Source organism: Argentina silus, assembly GCF_951799395.1.
Source record: "Argentina silus genome assembly, chromosome: 17".
Classification (NCBI taxonomy): Eukaryota; Metazoa; Chordata; class Actinopteri; order Argentiniformes; family Argentinidae; genus Argentina; species Argentina silus.
In genome coordinates, this window is record NC_139671.1 from 9,548,946 (window position 1) to 9,566,225 (window position 17,280).

Here is a 17,280-nt window from a genome sequence, read left to right on the forward strand (position 1 = left end):
CTCGGCATCCTCCAGAGCATTCATGCCACAATAACATTTTTGTAACCAAAATGCAAGATGTATTGTCTATTGGCCAATGGCCATGCTATTTGGCAGTTACACACAAAGCACTGTCTGCTAGCTACCGTCGAAAGCGTGTCATAGATCATAAGACTTCGACCTTGACTTAATCAGGCATACAGTATTGTACCAGTCTGTTCCCGGAGTTACAGGGTGAGGGAGCTGTATCAGCTGTTTATTTGAGAGATGTGAAATCATGCTGGGTATAAATATTAATATCCCAGTGGTGTCCCTGGAGGAGTCACTGCACCTCACTGCGGAGAATACACCTCACTGCAGAGAACCACAGGCGTGACCGAGAGTGGCCCAAAAAACGGTTATCTGTCTGTGTTCCCACAATGCACGATAGCAGCTACCAACCATGCGTCCCTCTGTCTTCCATTCCTGATGGTTTATCTGTCTTGTTTATTTACCTGTTTGCATGAATTTCATAAAGAATACATACTTTCCTCCAATCACTTTCCATTGTTATGTGCCCTTCATGGCTGTGCTGTTGTTTGTGTAGCTGTCAGTTTGAGTGAGTTTTGGACAGGATCGTGGAGGCAGAGGGAGCAAGCACCCTTTAACAAGCATGTGTTTGTTTTTTGTTGGACTAGACAGGTCCCTTGAGTATGTCTACTCTATATCACTAAACAAAAGTTTTACTCTCTTTACTTAAACAGACCCAGTTGAACATACTGCTGGAGAAGCTTCGCAGCACGGTCAGTATTTACAATATTGTTCCATACACTTACTGCTCTATCCCTCTGGGCATGTACTGTACGGTAACTTGAGATCAATTCTCCTATAATATAACTTTATAGAGAATTGCAATTTTGTGAGCCCGCCCATCTGAACCAATGTCCAAAATGTTTAAATCTGGTAGTTTGTCATGCACCATCGGTGATCTAGGGCCATTTGCAGCCGTCTGCTGTCAGGAATAATGGGCTCACTGCTTTTTCTCCGTCCCAGGGCTCCAGTTTCATCCGCTGTATAAAACCCAACCTGAAGATGGTCAGCCACCAGTTTGAAGGGGCCCAGATTCTCTCTCAGCTGCAGTGCTCAGGTCAGTACGGTCTCTCTCCATACAGCGGAGGAGAGACAAGCGATAACACAGATTCACAATTGGAGAGGAGAGAGACAGCGTTCAAGTATCTATTCTATTTGCTCATCACAAAGGTATATCAGTGAACTCCCTTTACTGCAGTGGTCTTGATTCACTATGCTCCTTGGCCTAGATCTAGATTCATAGTGGTTCGCCTGGGACACGAAAAGCTCTTCTGCTTGACTGAGTTTCCTGAACTTTTGTCCTTCCCAAACCTTAAAATGCTACAGGGGAAAGTTCCCATTCTCCTGTTCAATTTGTATATTCCATTCGACATGCTTTTTGTTCAGCATCTGCATTTTTCATCTGCACAATCTCATTAGGCAGATTCTGTGCTCCATCTCTTTATATAGAAAGAACAAATGGCTTTTGAGTGCAGTGCATTTGTCCGCTGTATTGTACAGTATGGTTGAATCAGAAAGTGTTTGTTTGATACATCTGAATGGACAGAGGAAGTGGCTGTGCATGGACATACACAGGAAGACATATTGATCAGGTTTACTTCATTGTACTATGGAAGTTAAAGCTACACTGTACAGTAAGTGTATTGCGAGCTGTAACAGAAATGTGGAGTTGTTTTTTCTGGCTTCACAAACGTTCCTGTTCTGACCCTGCTGTTTCCTGGTAGGAATGGTGTCTGTGCTGGACCTCATGCAGGGGGGGTTCCCTTCCAGGGCTCCCTTCCATGAGCTCTACAATATGTACAAGCAGTACATGCCTGCCAAGCTCACCCGCCTGGACCCACGCCTCTTCACTAAGGTCAGTTCCCCATGCTCAACCTGGCTCTGGGCTCAATTGCTTGTTATAATTGTATATAATCTACATGATAAACACATGTTTACATTGTATTGATATGCTACTGTGTGTTTGTGCTGCAGGCATTATTCAAAGCACTGGGTTTGAATGAGAATGACTACAAGTTTGGATTGACCAGAGTGTTCTTCAGGCCTGGAAAGGTGAGACTCTTTTCTGTAGCACTTATTAGAATGGTTATTAATGTTCCCCATAATGAATGAAGAGGCTCAAAGCTAGGTGCATTAGTCATTTTGGCTACGAAGGTAAGGGGAAATGGGATTTTGTTAATAAACCAAGACCTAACAGATGGTGTATTCATTTCTGTTGAAAGATAAATCATGAATATGCAGTATACTTGTGGTTGTGAAGGCCTTTTATTAAAATGTCTGTGTCTGTTATCCTATTTTTACCATCATTTGCTGCCATTATGCATGAAATATCTCCACCAACTATTGTCACATCAGGTTTCGTTTCCCTGAGGAAACATCACCATGTTGATGGCTGTTTTACTGTGAAAGTGCCTTTGGTTTTACTGTGCCTTTTGGGTTTTCTCTCTCTCTCTCTCTCATTCATTCTCTCTCTCTCACCCTCCTCCTTCTCCCTCAGTTTGCGGAGTTTGACCAGATCATGAAGTCGGACCCAGACCACCTGGCAGAGCTTGTGAAGAAGGTCAACCAGTGGCTCATCTGCAGCCGCTGGAAGAAGGTCCAGTGGTGTTCCCTGTCCGTCATTAAGCGTGAGTAACGTAACCTACTGTTACCAAATCTCCACATCATTTGATCAGCTGACATACAGAACATCCTTCACACCAGGAACAAATGTTTTATACGAGGCATTAAGTTGTTAAAGGGATGGCATCAGTTGCTCTGATCATAAAACAGTAACTGACTCTGGCCATCTGTTTTGGTGTGGCATGTCCTCTGATTTACGTATATATGGGTCATATCTCATACAACTCTGACAACTTATTATTCTTGACCTCTATAGTACACATACTATAGTACTATAAATACCCTGTACCTCCTCATTATATGCAATCTCACAGGTTTTGACAGGCGGCTATTTTTCCACTTGTTTTACCCCTTACTGAAGATCCATTTCCATACCGTCTGCTCTCTGTGTGTATTACCGTGGTGTCTTCTGAGTGTCTGTGCCAAGCCCAGCAGGTTGGTGGGTGTCTGGGTTCTCATCGTCACATACTCTCTCTCCCAAAGTGAAGAATAAGATGCTGTACCGTGCCAGTGCTTGCATCAAGATGCAGAAGACGGTGCGTATGTGGCTGTGCAGGAGGAAGCACAAGCCGAGGTGGGTGTCCTCTCCTCCATCCATCTCTTCTTCCTCCTCCTCTTCTTCCTCATTATACGGCACTTTCACATCTCACCGGTGCCAGGCTGTTTAGCACATCACTCACGCGTTGCTTCAGAGACAGTCATGTGGTGGCCTGTACAGAGACAGTCATGTGGTGGCCTGTACAGCGCTGCTCCGCTTATTACCTTTGTAAAGCTGGTAAACAACAGAGCCCTGGGGGTGATGTAGCAACCCGCTGATTTGGACTAACGTTGTGTGTGATTTTATGGGTGTGGTTTGATTTTCATGTGTGATTGTGCGGGTGTGTGTGTGTGGCAGGATTGATGGGCAGGTGAAGGTGCGTAACCTGAAGACGAGAATGGACAAGTTCAACGAGGTGGTGACTGGTCTGAAGGAGGGCAAGCAGGAAATGAGCAAGCAGATCCAGGAGCTGGACACCTCCATCACCGCACTGATGGTCAAAATCAAAGTGTGTGAGATGGACACAAGCCCCACATTCTACTCTATAGTCAAACTACCCCTTATTCCTCATCTACAGTAAAAACATCTGTCAGTCCAAAACAAACAAACAAACAATTTAATTTAAGTGTGCAAAAAGAGACATGCAAACGAAAAACATCTATCTTATTCTTATTTCTTTGAACAAAATTCTTCATTACATTTTCAAATGTCACAGTTATACATGCACAGATCGTATAAATACCTCTGGATATATAAAGGATGTTGTGAAACATTTAGCATATTGTGGTTTGTTCGATGAAAGCTGTACAAGCTAATGGGGGGCTGCTGCCAGATGGTAGGTCATTACGGAGGGCTCAGACTATGGATTTTTGGGAACCATGTGCTGTTTTTGAATTTTTTAAGCAACACAATTCAGGGTAAATGATTCACACAAATTGATTTTTTGGCAGCCTTACTGAATATCTGGCCCTCTCTCTCTCCGTCGGCATTTGCCTAGAATTTGCCTGGCATTTGTCTGGAATGGAAATACATTAAATTAGGATTTGTTTCCACTGATCTACACAGCTTACTGGACAGAGAAGACCTTTTTTGCAAAAGTCTGCATACTCGCATACTTGCTGTGGCTCTCCTAAAATTATCCCAAATGCAAGAATTGAAGACGTCATCCCAGTCACTCTACAAAATTGGTCTATAAAACGAAGTGGCCAGATGGAATCAGATGGAATGGAAGTTTGAAAATCCATGTAAAATCCATAATTATGCTTTGCATCATTGAATTCAAGTGAGGTTTTTTACTACAAAACATTACGTTTAGTGCAAATCCAGCACATGCATCACCGTTTCCACACCATGTCCCGTTTGAACTCATTTTAGGAGAGCCATAGACTTTGCAACCAGGTCTTCTCTGTTTTTCATTTTAATAAATGATTGGACATTTTTAGAATGTTTCTTTCACTTTGACAGTGCCCAGTAGGCTGTGAATATTAGTGGGAAAAATAATAACTAATTTAAGTTATTTTGATTCCAGGCTCTGGGGCAACAGAAGGTGAACATTTTGGAAGGGGGTGTAGACAGTGTAGGCACTGAAGGTGGGACTGACATAGGGCCAGCCAGCGATGGCAGATGCACATGGTTGATGTTGTCATTTAGTGCGACAGATCTTGGACCTGTGAGTCCTCAGGAGAGTCTCATTAAACACCACCCCACAGCTTTGGTCCAAAATAAGGCATTCTGATAAAAGGTTAGTCTGACAGCAGATGCTTATGCATATTCATTCAGAAGTGAGCCTGTAACACATTTACCTTGAATTCATACCTGTACAGCTGTGTTTGAAATCTCTGTAAATGCCAACAGTCAGATCTCTACTGTAGGGCTCTGATTAGGGAAGCTCTGGAGTGGTTTTGAGAGGTCACCTGAGATTTCTTACAGGGTCAGGATGGGTCACACTTCAGTCCTTTTATCATGTAATGATGCACGGTTTTCAGTAGCTCACGAGATTGGCTTTCCTTTTTTCACACTGCCTCCATAAAAAATATTTTGAAATATTGTTGACATTTGGTTTTTAACAGCAGATATATTACCCAAGACCTGAACTGTACCAAGATTATTCTCAACTCACATTATGTTGTAATGAATGTGTTGTCATTGTGTCCCTATTTCACACCTGTCTGCCTCCCCGTCAGAGCACGATCATGACTCGCATTGAGATTGACCACGAGTACCAGGCACTGGTGACCCGCTCTGAGCAGCTGCTGACAGCCCTGCAGAACAAGAAGAAGGAGGAGGAGGAGAAGGAGAGGCTGAAGCGCATCCAGGAGGAGATGGAGAGAGAGAGGCATAGGCAGGAGCAAGAGGAGCAGCGCCGCAAACAGGACGAGGAGGATCGGCGTCTGTGAGTGGAGGATAAAGGGGGAGGGGGAGGGGGAAGGGGAAGGGCATAGTCTCAGACACATTTGTCACACCTAGTGTCCCCCATATCTTTTATGGGTGTATAAAATCTTTTAGCAGAACTGATGGGGCTTATGTATCTGTCACAAATCAGTACCCCCTAATTTAAGGCATTTGTGGCGCCTGCCCAAACTTGATGGACCCTCAACAAATTACGAATTAATTTGCCAGGTAACTGAAGGGCATCGTCATGGTTCAATATCCTGGTCAGACCGAGGCACTTGGAGTGTGACCATGTCAGGGGCATGACATGACATCGTAATGCACTTTTTTTAAGGATCTAAATTATGTTACGGTGATATGTCAGGGCTCTATCTGTCACAGGGCTCTATGATAGTTATTAATCCAGGGATTATTTATAAGGGGCTGTTGATATGAATGGTTTAATCTCTCCCTTACCCTTTCCCTCAGTGCTTTAACAAGTTTGGTTTTGATCTTCATATAACCTTGAACAGTGAAGAGTGGATGAAGGAGCTGATGTGCACGCTCTCTTGATTGATCAAAGGTTCCAGTCCATGGCTCAATATGACACACTGACAGCCCATGTCTCTCCCTCACCATCAGGAAATCAGAGATGGAACTGAAACGGAAACAGGACGAGGAGGAGCGGAAGAAGAGAGAGGAAGAGGAGAGGAGGATTCAGGTAGGTGACACTCGTCTTCCTTTCTCTGTCCATCTCTACTTTCACCTTCCTCTTGTCATTGCCTGCTGTGGGGAAGTACACAATGCTCCACTTCCTGTGCTCTACTTCTCAATGTTCTCTGGCAGGAGTCTCGCTCAAACTTCTCCGCTGCTCTACCCTCTTAACACTCCTCTCCCACTGACTCCATGTGTGTGGAGATGGCTAGCGTTCTGTGGGTACAAAACTGGCCGCACCATGTTCTCCATCTGCTGCTGGAGAAGGACTGCTCACATAATGCCCAGGAGCTCTGACCCTGGATCATTGGCAGCTTTTAGCACTGAACGCCCGCTTCCCTGATCAAAGCCTGTGGCCTGGGGCTCACAGCCCGGGGCAAGGTTACCCAGCCAGGCTTTTAGTTTGATTCTCATTAGATTTTGGGGTTCTGACCACGCATGCTCTTGTATAATTATTCATGACTCACCACTGCAGATTTTATAGATTATTTTTTTATAGAAACTGCACCAACCTCATGTAGAACTTACAAACTTTTCTTCTGTGATATGTTCTATTGTTTTTTTTCACAAACTCTTTTTAAACTGCCTGTTGGAAGATATGTTTTGCTTGGCACCATGGCCATGCCCTAGTTGAGAGCCTTAAGGCTAATTGTCCCCTGACCCCTAGGGTGCTAATTGGCTGTTATCTCCATTGAGCCCCTGGATGATGTCCAGCAGACAGCTTCTCCGGGACCCACAGGCACAAGAAAGGCTCATTAATGGGGGTGTAAGATATCTAATCAGGCCCTGCCACGTAGCCTCATTCTCGAGGTGCTTAAGTCCCTGGCACACATACCGTATGGTCTGAGAAGAGAGAGACAGAGGAAGGCCACAACAGTAGAACAGTATAATCTTCTCAACCTTTAGTCACCCTGCCATATGCTGCTATTTTGAGAGGGCTGAAAAATGTCGTGCCCATGTGATACCTCATTTTAGCTTTTTTTATATAAAGATTTTGCCCCAGCTTTTCGCTGTGTCCTCAAAACCGAGTTTCTTGTGCCTTCAGTGAATTTGGTTGGGCATGGAATGACTTATGAAAGCGTTTACATAAGAACATGGAACAGGCAGCATCATTCATCATTTTACTAGGTTCCCTCCCTCCCCCACCTTGTATCCTTCATGATGAAAAGTACAGAACCACAGGCCCCCCACAGCATGACGGGAGGAGATGAGGCCCTTCACTATCCCCCAGGCAACGCTGCCATAGACCATGAGCCCTGCTGTGGGTGTCTGGGTTGGGATTGGATGTGTGTGTGTGTGTCATTTGTGGTGTGTGTGTGTGTGTGTGTGTGTGTGTGTGTGTGTGTGTGTGTGTGTGTGTGTGTGTGTGTGTCATTTGTGGTGTGTGTGTGTGTGTGTGTTGTTATTGGTGGTGAACGTGTGTGTCTGTCTGTCTTATGATTTGTGTGTTTTTTGGCATGTTGTTTCTCCGCAGGTGGAGATGGAGCTGCAGTTGGAGGCCGAGCGTGAGGAGGACACGGCCCGTCAGAACATCCTGGAGCAGGAGAGGCGCGACAGAGAGCTGGCCATGAGGATCGCCCAGAGCGAGTCTGAACTCATCCCCGAGGAGACCCAGAACGACGCAGGCCTGCGCAGGTAACACCGCCACACACACCACCATCCACATCCATAAGATGTCAACCATCCTCACTGCAATCAGTTCAACTCTGGTCCTATAGTCAGAACCAAGAAGGTCTCTGATGCAAAACGAAAGATGAGATTTATATATATATCAATATGGAGATGCTTTGGAGAGACGGAGAGACCAGTCTCTCTCTCCTCTGAACGTGGCGTCTGTGTGTAACCAATCTCTTCTCTTCTCTTCTCCCAGTAACGGTACCTCAGGTGTTCCATCATCCCCAGAGAGAGCTACGTAAGACCCACAGATTTAACCCCCTAATCCCAGTCCAGCCTGCCCCTGACCACTGAACCATGACTTCCCTGCATGCTCTAGCAATCTGCCAGCTAAACCCCAGCCTTCGTTCTAACAAGGAAACACATTCATTAATTGCAGGATCATTTATCATAGTCCACCTAAGGGATGCCTCTGTTTAAGAGTGCAACATCTCATTTCCAAAACATGCCTACACTAATCTGAAAAGCAGTCACTCAATCTTTGTTTTTTACATAATTATTTGTGAAGGAATATAATCTATCCTTTGATCAGAGGAAAAGGAATCACCTTTTCCATAGAAGTAGTGGGGGAAAAGGAACCTCCTTTTTCACCTCCTGATTGGTCCCTGTGTTGTGTATAGAGTTACTGCTTCATTGTAATCCTATTATTCTCTGTTTGCAGTGCTGGTGGAAGTGAAAAGCTCAAGAGCTTGACCATGTAGGTTACATTTATCACCTTCACTATGTTTAAACACACCTTCAGCACACACTGAGATTTTAGATTCAGTAGATTCAGTATCACGTCCTGTACATATATTTGGTGCAGGATTTAGAACGATCTGCGCTTTTCCTCACATCAGACTTGCATGCTTTTGTAGGGTTAATATCAAGGATCATTGTGGAATTGGATAGTGTGCAGAGCTGCCAGCACGAGCCGTTTACTGAATGTCACTAATCACTGCCTTCGCACTAAAACTAGTGTCTGCCAACTAGACCTCAGCCCTGCACAGCCTAGACCTCAGCCCTGCACAGCCTAGACCTCAGCCCTGCACAGCCTAGACCTCAGCCCTGCACAGCCTAGACCTCAGCCCTGCACAGCCTCCCTCACTGCAGCCCCCTGAACTGAACTGCTCACAAACTCACTAACTCCAGTTTGATATGTCACATTGTGAATCATAGACACTGCACTGGCCCTTATGCACTCTTTAAAATGGGGGTTTTGAAAGAATGGATATATGCCATATGGTTACTTCCCACAATCCTATTCCTCTTAACTTCACTTTTTTTACGGTAATATGCTATCTCATTAAATAATTAAAAAGATGCTAATCGACAATACTACTGGGTCTATACACCCTGTAGCTATTTCGTACAGTGAGCATCTCCAGAGAGCATTCAAATGGAGAAGATAAACTCTGTTAATTAAAGAAACAAGTATGTTGGAGTCAGTATGTTGAAGTGATGAGTTTAATTAGACTCACATGCTGGGTTCTGGGCTCCACTCGCGGACTCCTGCTGAAAATGATCACACACACTTTGAAGCCACCATACGATATGTCTGACTCCCCTGTGAGGCCTGACGTGATTCAATGGCCCCTGTGAAGGAAGATGGTGAAGCAGCATCAGCCTCCTGTCTAGGGAGGGAGTAGTCTTGTGGGGCCAGACGTGTTGCCTCCCACCAATTGCATATGCTCCAGGCATACCGTCTGGAGGCTTATTGTCTTCCAAGTTCTCTAGAAGGATGGGCAGGGACATGCATGCACAGGGAAACCCGCTTATCGTTATTGTCTTCCAAGTTCTCTAGAAGGATGGGCAGGGACATGCATGCACAGGGAAACCCGCCTACACCGTTATTCTTCTTCCGAATCTGCTTGTGCCTTATTGTCAACATCTTCCCCGGACGCAAAATAAGTCACAAACTTCTAGAAGCATGCCAGTGTTAGCTGATTTATTTAGATTTATAGAGAGTGCAATTTCTTTCATTCTGAGCCCCACCTACCCAAACTTGACTCAGGAGGAAGAGTTTGTTATCCACTAGGCCACATGTACACACACACACACACACACACGCAAGCACACACACACACACACACACACGCACTCACAAACCACAACTTATTTTTCTTCACACCTCCTCCTCTTCTCTATCCTACAATTACAATCAATGTATGTTCTAGTGACGGTGTTCTTTTGGTGGCATCACTGTTGAAAGTGCTTCAGTGGTGACATTGTCAAACATTCTAACTCTTATATGCTGGGATCATCATATTCTTTTAGGGAAGAAATGGCCAAGGAAATGTCTGAGCTTCTGGCTAGGTGGGTAGAGATCCGTACTTTCAAACAACTTTGATGAATGAAATCGGAAAAGATCTTCGCAATCACTTAAACACTCTGAATTGCAATTATGGATTAAACAGAATGACCAGCAGAAGCACATGATGTGTGAATCTGCATAATTCCAATCATATTAGTATTGTGTTATCTTAATTCTGGGTAATTCCACACAGTCATTGTTGTCCTACATGTATGTGTCATCAACAGCCCAATAGTGCCCTGAAAAGCCAATGGGGTGTGGGGCTCTCCATGGTGGATAGATAATCGATCAAAATCAGTTCCACTGTGCACATGTGTCTAAGGTATACACATTGATTGGACAGATCGGAGTCAGGCATTTACCCCTAGCTAGCTTTTACTTCTTACGCTGGTAAGTGAACGATAATTAAATGAACCTATCGCTGAAGAGGAGGAAACCAGAACGTCGCCATCCTAGTGGCTAGAACCGTTTTAGTTACTCACATGTTATGTAAGTCATACTTGTATTGGAGCTCCTGAGCCGTCTCGCCTGGAGTAAGTGATGTTACCTGGAGTAAGTGATGTTACCTGGAGTAAGTGTGAGTGAGTGATGTTACCTGGAGGCCACACACCAGTTAATGCCTGGAGGCACTGTCACTTTGTCTGTGGCTAATTGGTTCAAGCTGCCTTCCACTACACCTCTGACACATGGCCACAGGAATTAGGAGCAGAAGGTGACCGCCCCCGCTGGCCCAAGGGCAGCGGCACTGTGTGCTTCTGGGAACCTGGAATAGCCGTCAGAGTGCAAGGCCAGTTCCCGCTAATGGAGAGGCTCACTCAGCCAATAGGATTAGAGAATGGAAGGCCTTAGGTGGCATTGTTGCCCTCCCTAACTCCAGTGAGTGTACTAAAAGGGGCAAATCCCAGTCACGGCTTAATCAGGCCTGTCAGCACCATGAAGAGACTACTGACGGCCAACAGAAAGCCTCACAGCTGGAGAGAAGAAGTACACTTACACTTTCTAATGGCCCTTCATATTTCAATGCTACAAGGCACCATACAGTCCTTTTCAGGTGGTTTCTGAGTTGTATCCTTAGTCTGCTGTTACTGGTCTTGTCTCAAACATGCATTCATTTTTTATTATGTGATTTCCCACCCCCTTCGGCTCCATTTAGTTTGATTCATATCCAGCTGCAGCAGCTACAGTAACCCAACCAACCCCACATTTTCCTTCATTCTGCCCCCAACTGTTCCAAGAACAATGTCAGTATGTCAAGAAGTGATGTGAATGGTGACCTCTGTGATCTCTCTCCATATGGGTCCTCTCCTGGTTTCCCCAATGTGTTCTTTGATGCTAACCTCTCTCTCTCTCTTTGCTGTGTCTGTGATGCCAGAGGCCCACAGGTCCAGGCCACCAAGGCTGCCGCTGGCACCAAGAAGTACGAGCTGAGCAAGTGGAAGTACGCAGAGCTGAGGGACGCCATCAACACTTCCTGCGGTAAGACTGGAATGCTAAAACTCTCAATATTGCTGTCGCTAAGAGACCATGTTGAAACCTTTCACGTTCTGTTGAAGCATTGCCGTTCTTGGCAAAACCTCATTCATGAATTTTGAATGTTTTCTGAGCCTGTAGCAGCATAGCTTTGGGTAACAAGTTAACACCATTATACAGTAGCTTTTATTTGGTTGATTTTGCATGAAAATGAAATGCTGTATAAGGTTTTCAGTTTAGAGTGCTTTGTAAGAGGCCTGTCTACTTCCACTTTAATTTGGCAGTACTTTGGAATGTATCTTTATGAGGAAATGTGCTCCTCTGACTCGTCCCTTCTGTTTGTTAAATCCGGAGTCCCTGCCACAGAGTGGGCCAATAGGTGGCAGGGAACTTAATGGGAAAAAAGCAGCCCTGTAGGCGGCCCGGCATGGTCACAAAGAAATGATTAGTTTAGCAGTTAACAGGCTAGTCACCACCACCCAGAGAGAGAACAGGGAACCACTGGAATACAGATGATATTCTGCCTCTGCAGCCGTCTATATCTCTGCTGACAAAATGGCAGAGTTGAAGAGAGTGCTTTGGGGTTGATGATGCATACATTGATGAAAGTAAAGCATTTTATCTCCCTGGCATGCTGCTAACACCTCAAGGGTGTCACAGAGAAAATTACACCCAATTTATCTGTTAAGAAGCCATCTTTGTACAGTCCACTTTACAGAGGCTCTTAGCGTGCATCTAATTTCACACTGCATTTTCACTCCAGGATTTAAGACGTGTCTGTTTTTTGATGACAACTTAAATGTTTTTAAGACCTACAATGCGCTATGTCTTTTTCTTTTATAAAGGCATTTGAGACAGACATTTGAATGGTTATTTAAGTTGTCATAACGACATGGCTGTAGCTCAGATTTCTCTCTGTAGTTAGTCCTCCATTACTCTGTCTGGACCTCTGACCTTTGTGTTGCTGGTTGGTAGACAGGCCAGTCGTCAGGCTCTTATTAATCCCTCTCTCCATTCAACTGCAGACATTGAGTTGCTGGCTGCCTGCCGAGAGGAGTTCCACCGCCGCCTCAAGGTCTACCACGCCTGGAAGTCAAAGAACAAGAAGCGCAACACGGACACTGAGCAGAGGGCCCCCAAGTCTGTCACCGACTATGGTAAGGGTCCCCACACACCTCCCACAGGGGTTCTTTCACACATGCTCATACAGCACAATACCACTGTTAGTATTATGCCTCAGTTCTTCAGTGCTGTGATCGAGAGGTATGATTTGTGTTTTTAAGCTGTGCGTTTTCTGCTCACCAAAACCTCAGCAGAGCAGAAGTTGTGAGTTCTCTGTTTCCCCCTGTTGAGTATGTGTTCTTCTGCTGAAGTACGATAGGTGGCTGCCTCCCGTTTCCTCATTATTCTCTATCTATGGAGACCCATGCTCTCTGTGAGTCACTGTAGCTCCTGTGCCACACATGGAGTCGTCATGACGACAAAGAGCTCTTTATACAAGCAGAGCCCACTTATTGTGCTGTCTGTTTAGACTATTGATTGGACTGTAGACCCACCCACCCCCCACCTCTCCTCCTCGAGCTTACTGAAGAGTGTTACATATGGACACAGTACTCTATGCCTGCTCTCTGACACCATAGAGAGACACATGCGAGAAATACACTGTAAGGCTCTTCTATCATTTGAACCAATGCAATGCCATTGCCTGTGCATGCTACTCAACCATATTTACCTCCCTGTACTGACAGCTATTGTTTGCTGTGTGGTCCTACATTATGACCAATAGAAGATATAGATCTGATTTGATAGATATTCGATTATTGTCCACTATTATCTATGGTAAAAATGTGTTCATATTCATGATAAATCTCAAGTACATGTGATATATAATATAATATTATATATATATATATATATATATATATATATATATATATATATATATATATATATATATATATATCTCCCTTTGGTAGATATATTTTGTCATTCCATTCATACTTCATTTTCTTGTCTACCATTAGACATTCTTAGTTGCTGTAGTTTCTATAATACAGTATATCATGACTGAAAAGGCCTCATCGGTTCATAGTATTCAACTGTAATACCTGTGGTACTGCATGTGATATGTTCATGTGTAACCTGGCATGTTTACTTTCAGATCATGCACCTCCCGTGAAAAAAGCATGTAAGTGGTACTCCACCATGTCCTGTAATACCACTAACCGCAGTGCTAACTCCCTTATTAACCATGGGGAAATAGAGGGACATACTCCTGTGTGCTTCACTGTTCTATTGGGAAGTTGCATCTCCTAGTTTTCATTTTTGGTGAGGGTGTACTGACTCCTATAGTAACTGTTGCTATCCAAGTGAATTATTTCGGTTGCATGTTGTTTCATGGGGAACACACTGTGTAACAAGTGCCTGGTACACATGGTAGATATTCTTTGCATATTTTAGACTATGAAATACTATGTTACTTGTACAAGAGAGTGTACGATTTTAAATGTTGTTCTAAGCCGTCTAACACAGATGATATCAAATTGAGGATGTGCAGAAGGAGATTTCAAACTACTTAATAACTACTGCAAACTGTTTTGATACCGACACAAATGTGATGTACTGTAACTACGGAGAGATGAGAGCTAAAAGCACTCAGGGCAATTTGTCCAAATTGTGTTTTGATCTAGATCTGGGTCTTGTCATTTTTATGGGGGTGTGACAGCATAACAAGTCTACCTGCTGATTGAAAGAGAAACATGGCAATTGACTCCTCACTCGAGCAGAAAGCCAGAGATTTGCCACAGTCACTTATACCTTGTTGCTGATTGTAGGGAACGTATCCCTATGTTTTATTTCTTACCAACTGAAAGCCTCAAGCCTGTTGACTGAAGTGCATCAGGCAGTGAGTGGCTGAAAGCCAGGAAGTTGGTATTTGTAGTACAAATAGACACTGATGCTCTATGGCAGGGTGAAAGGCATCACTTAAAGTGCATCTGTCAAGGTGGTCAGTGCGAAGGCATCAAAGAAAATCTTTTACTCTTGGATGCAGCTTTCTAGACACGTCGAGACAAACAGAACTTTTTTTCGTGAGTGTTGGGATGCAAAGGTGCACAACCTTTCCTGCTTTCTCGCCTTTTGTAAGTTGCTCTGGAGGATCTGTTTTGTTGGTGGAGGTGGAAGAGTGTGAGGCTCTGGTAAAGGATGTTAGTTGATACTGCCATGCTTACTACATAGGCTGAAAACTGCACCCGTCTTTCTCAGGTCTTATGTTGCATAGACAGCCCCTTGAATCACTATTCCCTTTAGTTTATGCTTCACTTTTGTATAAATATGCAAATTATATGTTTTTATGTTTTGATAGAAGCATTCAAGCCCTGTAACAAACATCTGACATGCTTCTTGTCATTCTGATTCACTCTCACTTTGATCAGTTCCTCTGTGATCTACTCTACTGACCCTCTTCCCCTGCTCTAGCACCAACACACACTCCTCGCATTTCTATTGGCTAGGGCAGCGTCATGGTCTTTCTAACCCCTCTAACAGCCCAACAGAACCCGGCCCCGCCCATCCCCGCCAGGCAGCATGAGGTGGCCATGAACAGGCAGCAGCGCTATTTCCGTATCCCCTTCATCCGACCTGGAGACCAGTACAAGGACCCCCAGAACAAGAAGAAGGGCTGGTGGTACGCCCACTTTGACGGGCCCTGGATCGCCAGGCAGATGGAGCTGCACCCAGACAAGCAGCCCATCCTGCTGGTAGCAGGTCAGTAACCCAGAAGGCCCATACTCAGGGGGTTGGGGGGTGAAGAAGGGTGATACAGAATCACATTTTCTTGATCAAAGCTTAATCAGGACTCTGACTCAGAGTAGAGATGTCTTCCTCTGGGTCTGTCCATCTGTTAGGCTGTAACTCACAAATCAAACTAATTGCTCTGTAGGGAAAGATGACATGGAGATGTGTGAGCTGAGCCTGGAGGAGACAGGTCTAACAAGAAAGAGGGGAGCGGAGATCCTGCCCCGGCAGTTTGAGGAGATCTGGGAACGCTGTGGTGGGATCCAGTACCTCCGCAGCGCCATCGAGAGCCGGCAGGCCCGTCCCACCTATGCCACAGCCATGCTGCAGAGCCTCCTCAAATAGAGCCCTGGTTCAAACCACGGGCCTCTCACTACAGCAAAGGGAAGAAGAATGCACTAGCTACTTAACATAGCTGGCATTCAAGAATACTGTACCATGTTCTGACTGGAGGCACTTGAGTCATAAGTGAACTGCTTTTTTTTTTGTTAATTGTCTTTTGTTGTTGTTCAAGTTGTTGGTCTTGCTGGCTTTCCATTGTCTTGTCGGTTATCAGTTTTTGGGTAGGGGCAGGGCGATTTGCAGTGAACCTATGCAGAAGAATCAGTGAATAATTACAGTACAGTCTAGTTTGTTTTTCAAGCAAATGTTATGTTTTCTTTAATCCTTCTGCTACTTTAACTATGAGGCCTTAAAAACTACTTTAACAGGGTCATTTGCTGAAAGTAGGAACCGTTTCAAAGCTGCCTCTCCAAATAAGAGTTTTTAAGAGTATTAAATCATATAGATGTTAATAATTATGAGTTCCTGATTAAACTGAAATCTCATTGTTATGTCTCTACAGTCTTAACAGCTTGATTATAATTCCACTCAAACTCAAACTTGCTGTTTACATTGTTTTCTTGTAGTTCTTCCAGGACAATACTTGCACAAAAAGAGTAGTTGTACTGTATCTCTGTTCTCTTATGTGAGGCATTATTGAGTGTCAGGTTCAGATTATTTCCAGTAACTGCACAAAAAATTAATTTCTAATTAAAATGTTTGACAATACTGTAATGATAACATTGTTTTTTACTTTTGTCTTTCAAACTGAATGTAATTTGAGTTTGTTGATTTTATTCCTTCAGTCTTTACTTTTTGTTTGTGTGTCTTATTCTCCATATATGTGTGATTTAAGGTTTCGATGGAGTGCTCATGAGAGCGTTAAAGACAGACATACAGATTCTCTTTAACATGACCCAACTATTATTTCCTAAAGCCGTGTGGTTTTGGTTGCCTAAATTAAAATGTGTTTCTTTCTATTATGCACACATGGTTATGATCCAAATATAGTCTTAAGAAAAAAAATGACAAAATAATGTATTAAACTTGATTATGATGTGAAAATATGAATTACCAGATGTTAATCATGCAAATCTTGAGATACTCTAAATACTCAATAATGTTCAAGTCATACTGTTGGACCAAAATGTGTCAATGGGAGCAGAAGTGAGTTAGGGTTAGTGATTAATAAGCTGGTTGGGGCAAGAGATTAATCTCATACAGTATACAGTACAGGTAGTCTTCCCTCTCCTCTATCATTTCATTTTTCACTAGACACATACATACTAAATATTTTATATAAGTGTATGATACAAAGAGAGTGTAATATTTCTACAGGAATGTACACATTTATTTTCAAAAGAAGTCTTTCTACACTAAGATCCAAGGGTTTGGGCACATGAGTCTGTTTCTTGGAAAAACAGTTATTTGACTA

At 43.8% G+C, this 17,280-nt stretch overlaps 1 protein-coding gene across 7 annotated transcripts in view; it reads left to right on the forward strand.

Moving 5' to 3' along the window:
• Nucleotides 1-16,574, forward strand: part of LOC310817886 (unconventional myosin-VI) — a 44,730-nt gene extending 28,156 nt beyond the window's left edge. Inside the window, exons 19-36 of one of the 7 annotated variants that reach the window (XM_083688609.1) lie at nt 723-761; nt 1,012-1,105; nt 1,773-1,903; nt 2,023-2,100; nt 2,546-2,675; nt 3,154-3,244; nt 3,566-3,716; nt 5,392-5,600; nt 6,221-6,299; nt 7,767-7,927; nt 8,163-8,204; nt 8,628-8,663; nt 10,223-10,261; nt 11,632-11,735; nt 12,755-12,886; nt 13,891-13,917; nt 15,276-15,494; nt 15,670-16,574. In XM_083688609.1, coding sequence (XP_083544735.1) covers nt 723-761; nt 1,012-1,105; nt 1,773-1,903; nt 2,023-2,100; nt 2,546-2,675; nt 3,154-3,244; nt 3,566-3,716; nt 5,392-5,600; nt 6,221-6,299; nt 7,767-7,927; nt 8,163-8,204; nt 8,628-8,663; nt 10,223-10,261; nt 11,632-11,735; nt 12,755-12,886; nt 13,891-13,917; nt 15,276-15,494; nt 15,670-15,869 — 1,962 coding nt within the window. In that variant the 3' untranslated portion in view covers nt 15,870-16,574. Of the gene's footprint in view, nt 1-722; nt 762-1,011; nt 1,106-1,772; nt 1,904-2,022; nt 2,101-2,545; nt 2,676-3,153; nt 3,245-3,565; nt 3,717-5,391; nt 5,601-6,220; nt 6,300-7,766; nt 7,928-8,162; nt 8,205-8,627; nt 8,664-10,222; nt 10,262-11,631; nt 11,736-12,754; nt 12,887-13,890; nt 13,918-15,275; nt 15,495-15,669 lie in introns of those variants that run through there. The other 6 variants (XM_083688610.1, XM_083688611.1, XM_083688612.1 and 3 more) reach the window with 6 other exon arrangements.
• The last annotated feature ends 706 nt before the right edge of the window (nt 16,575-17,280 follow it).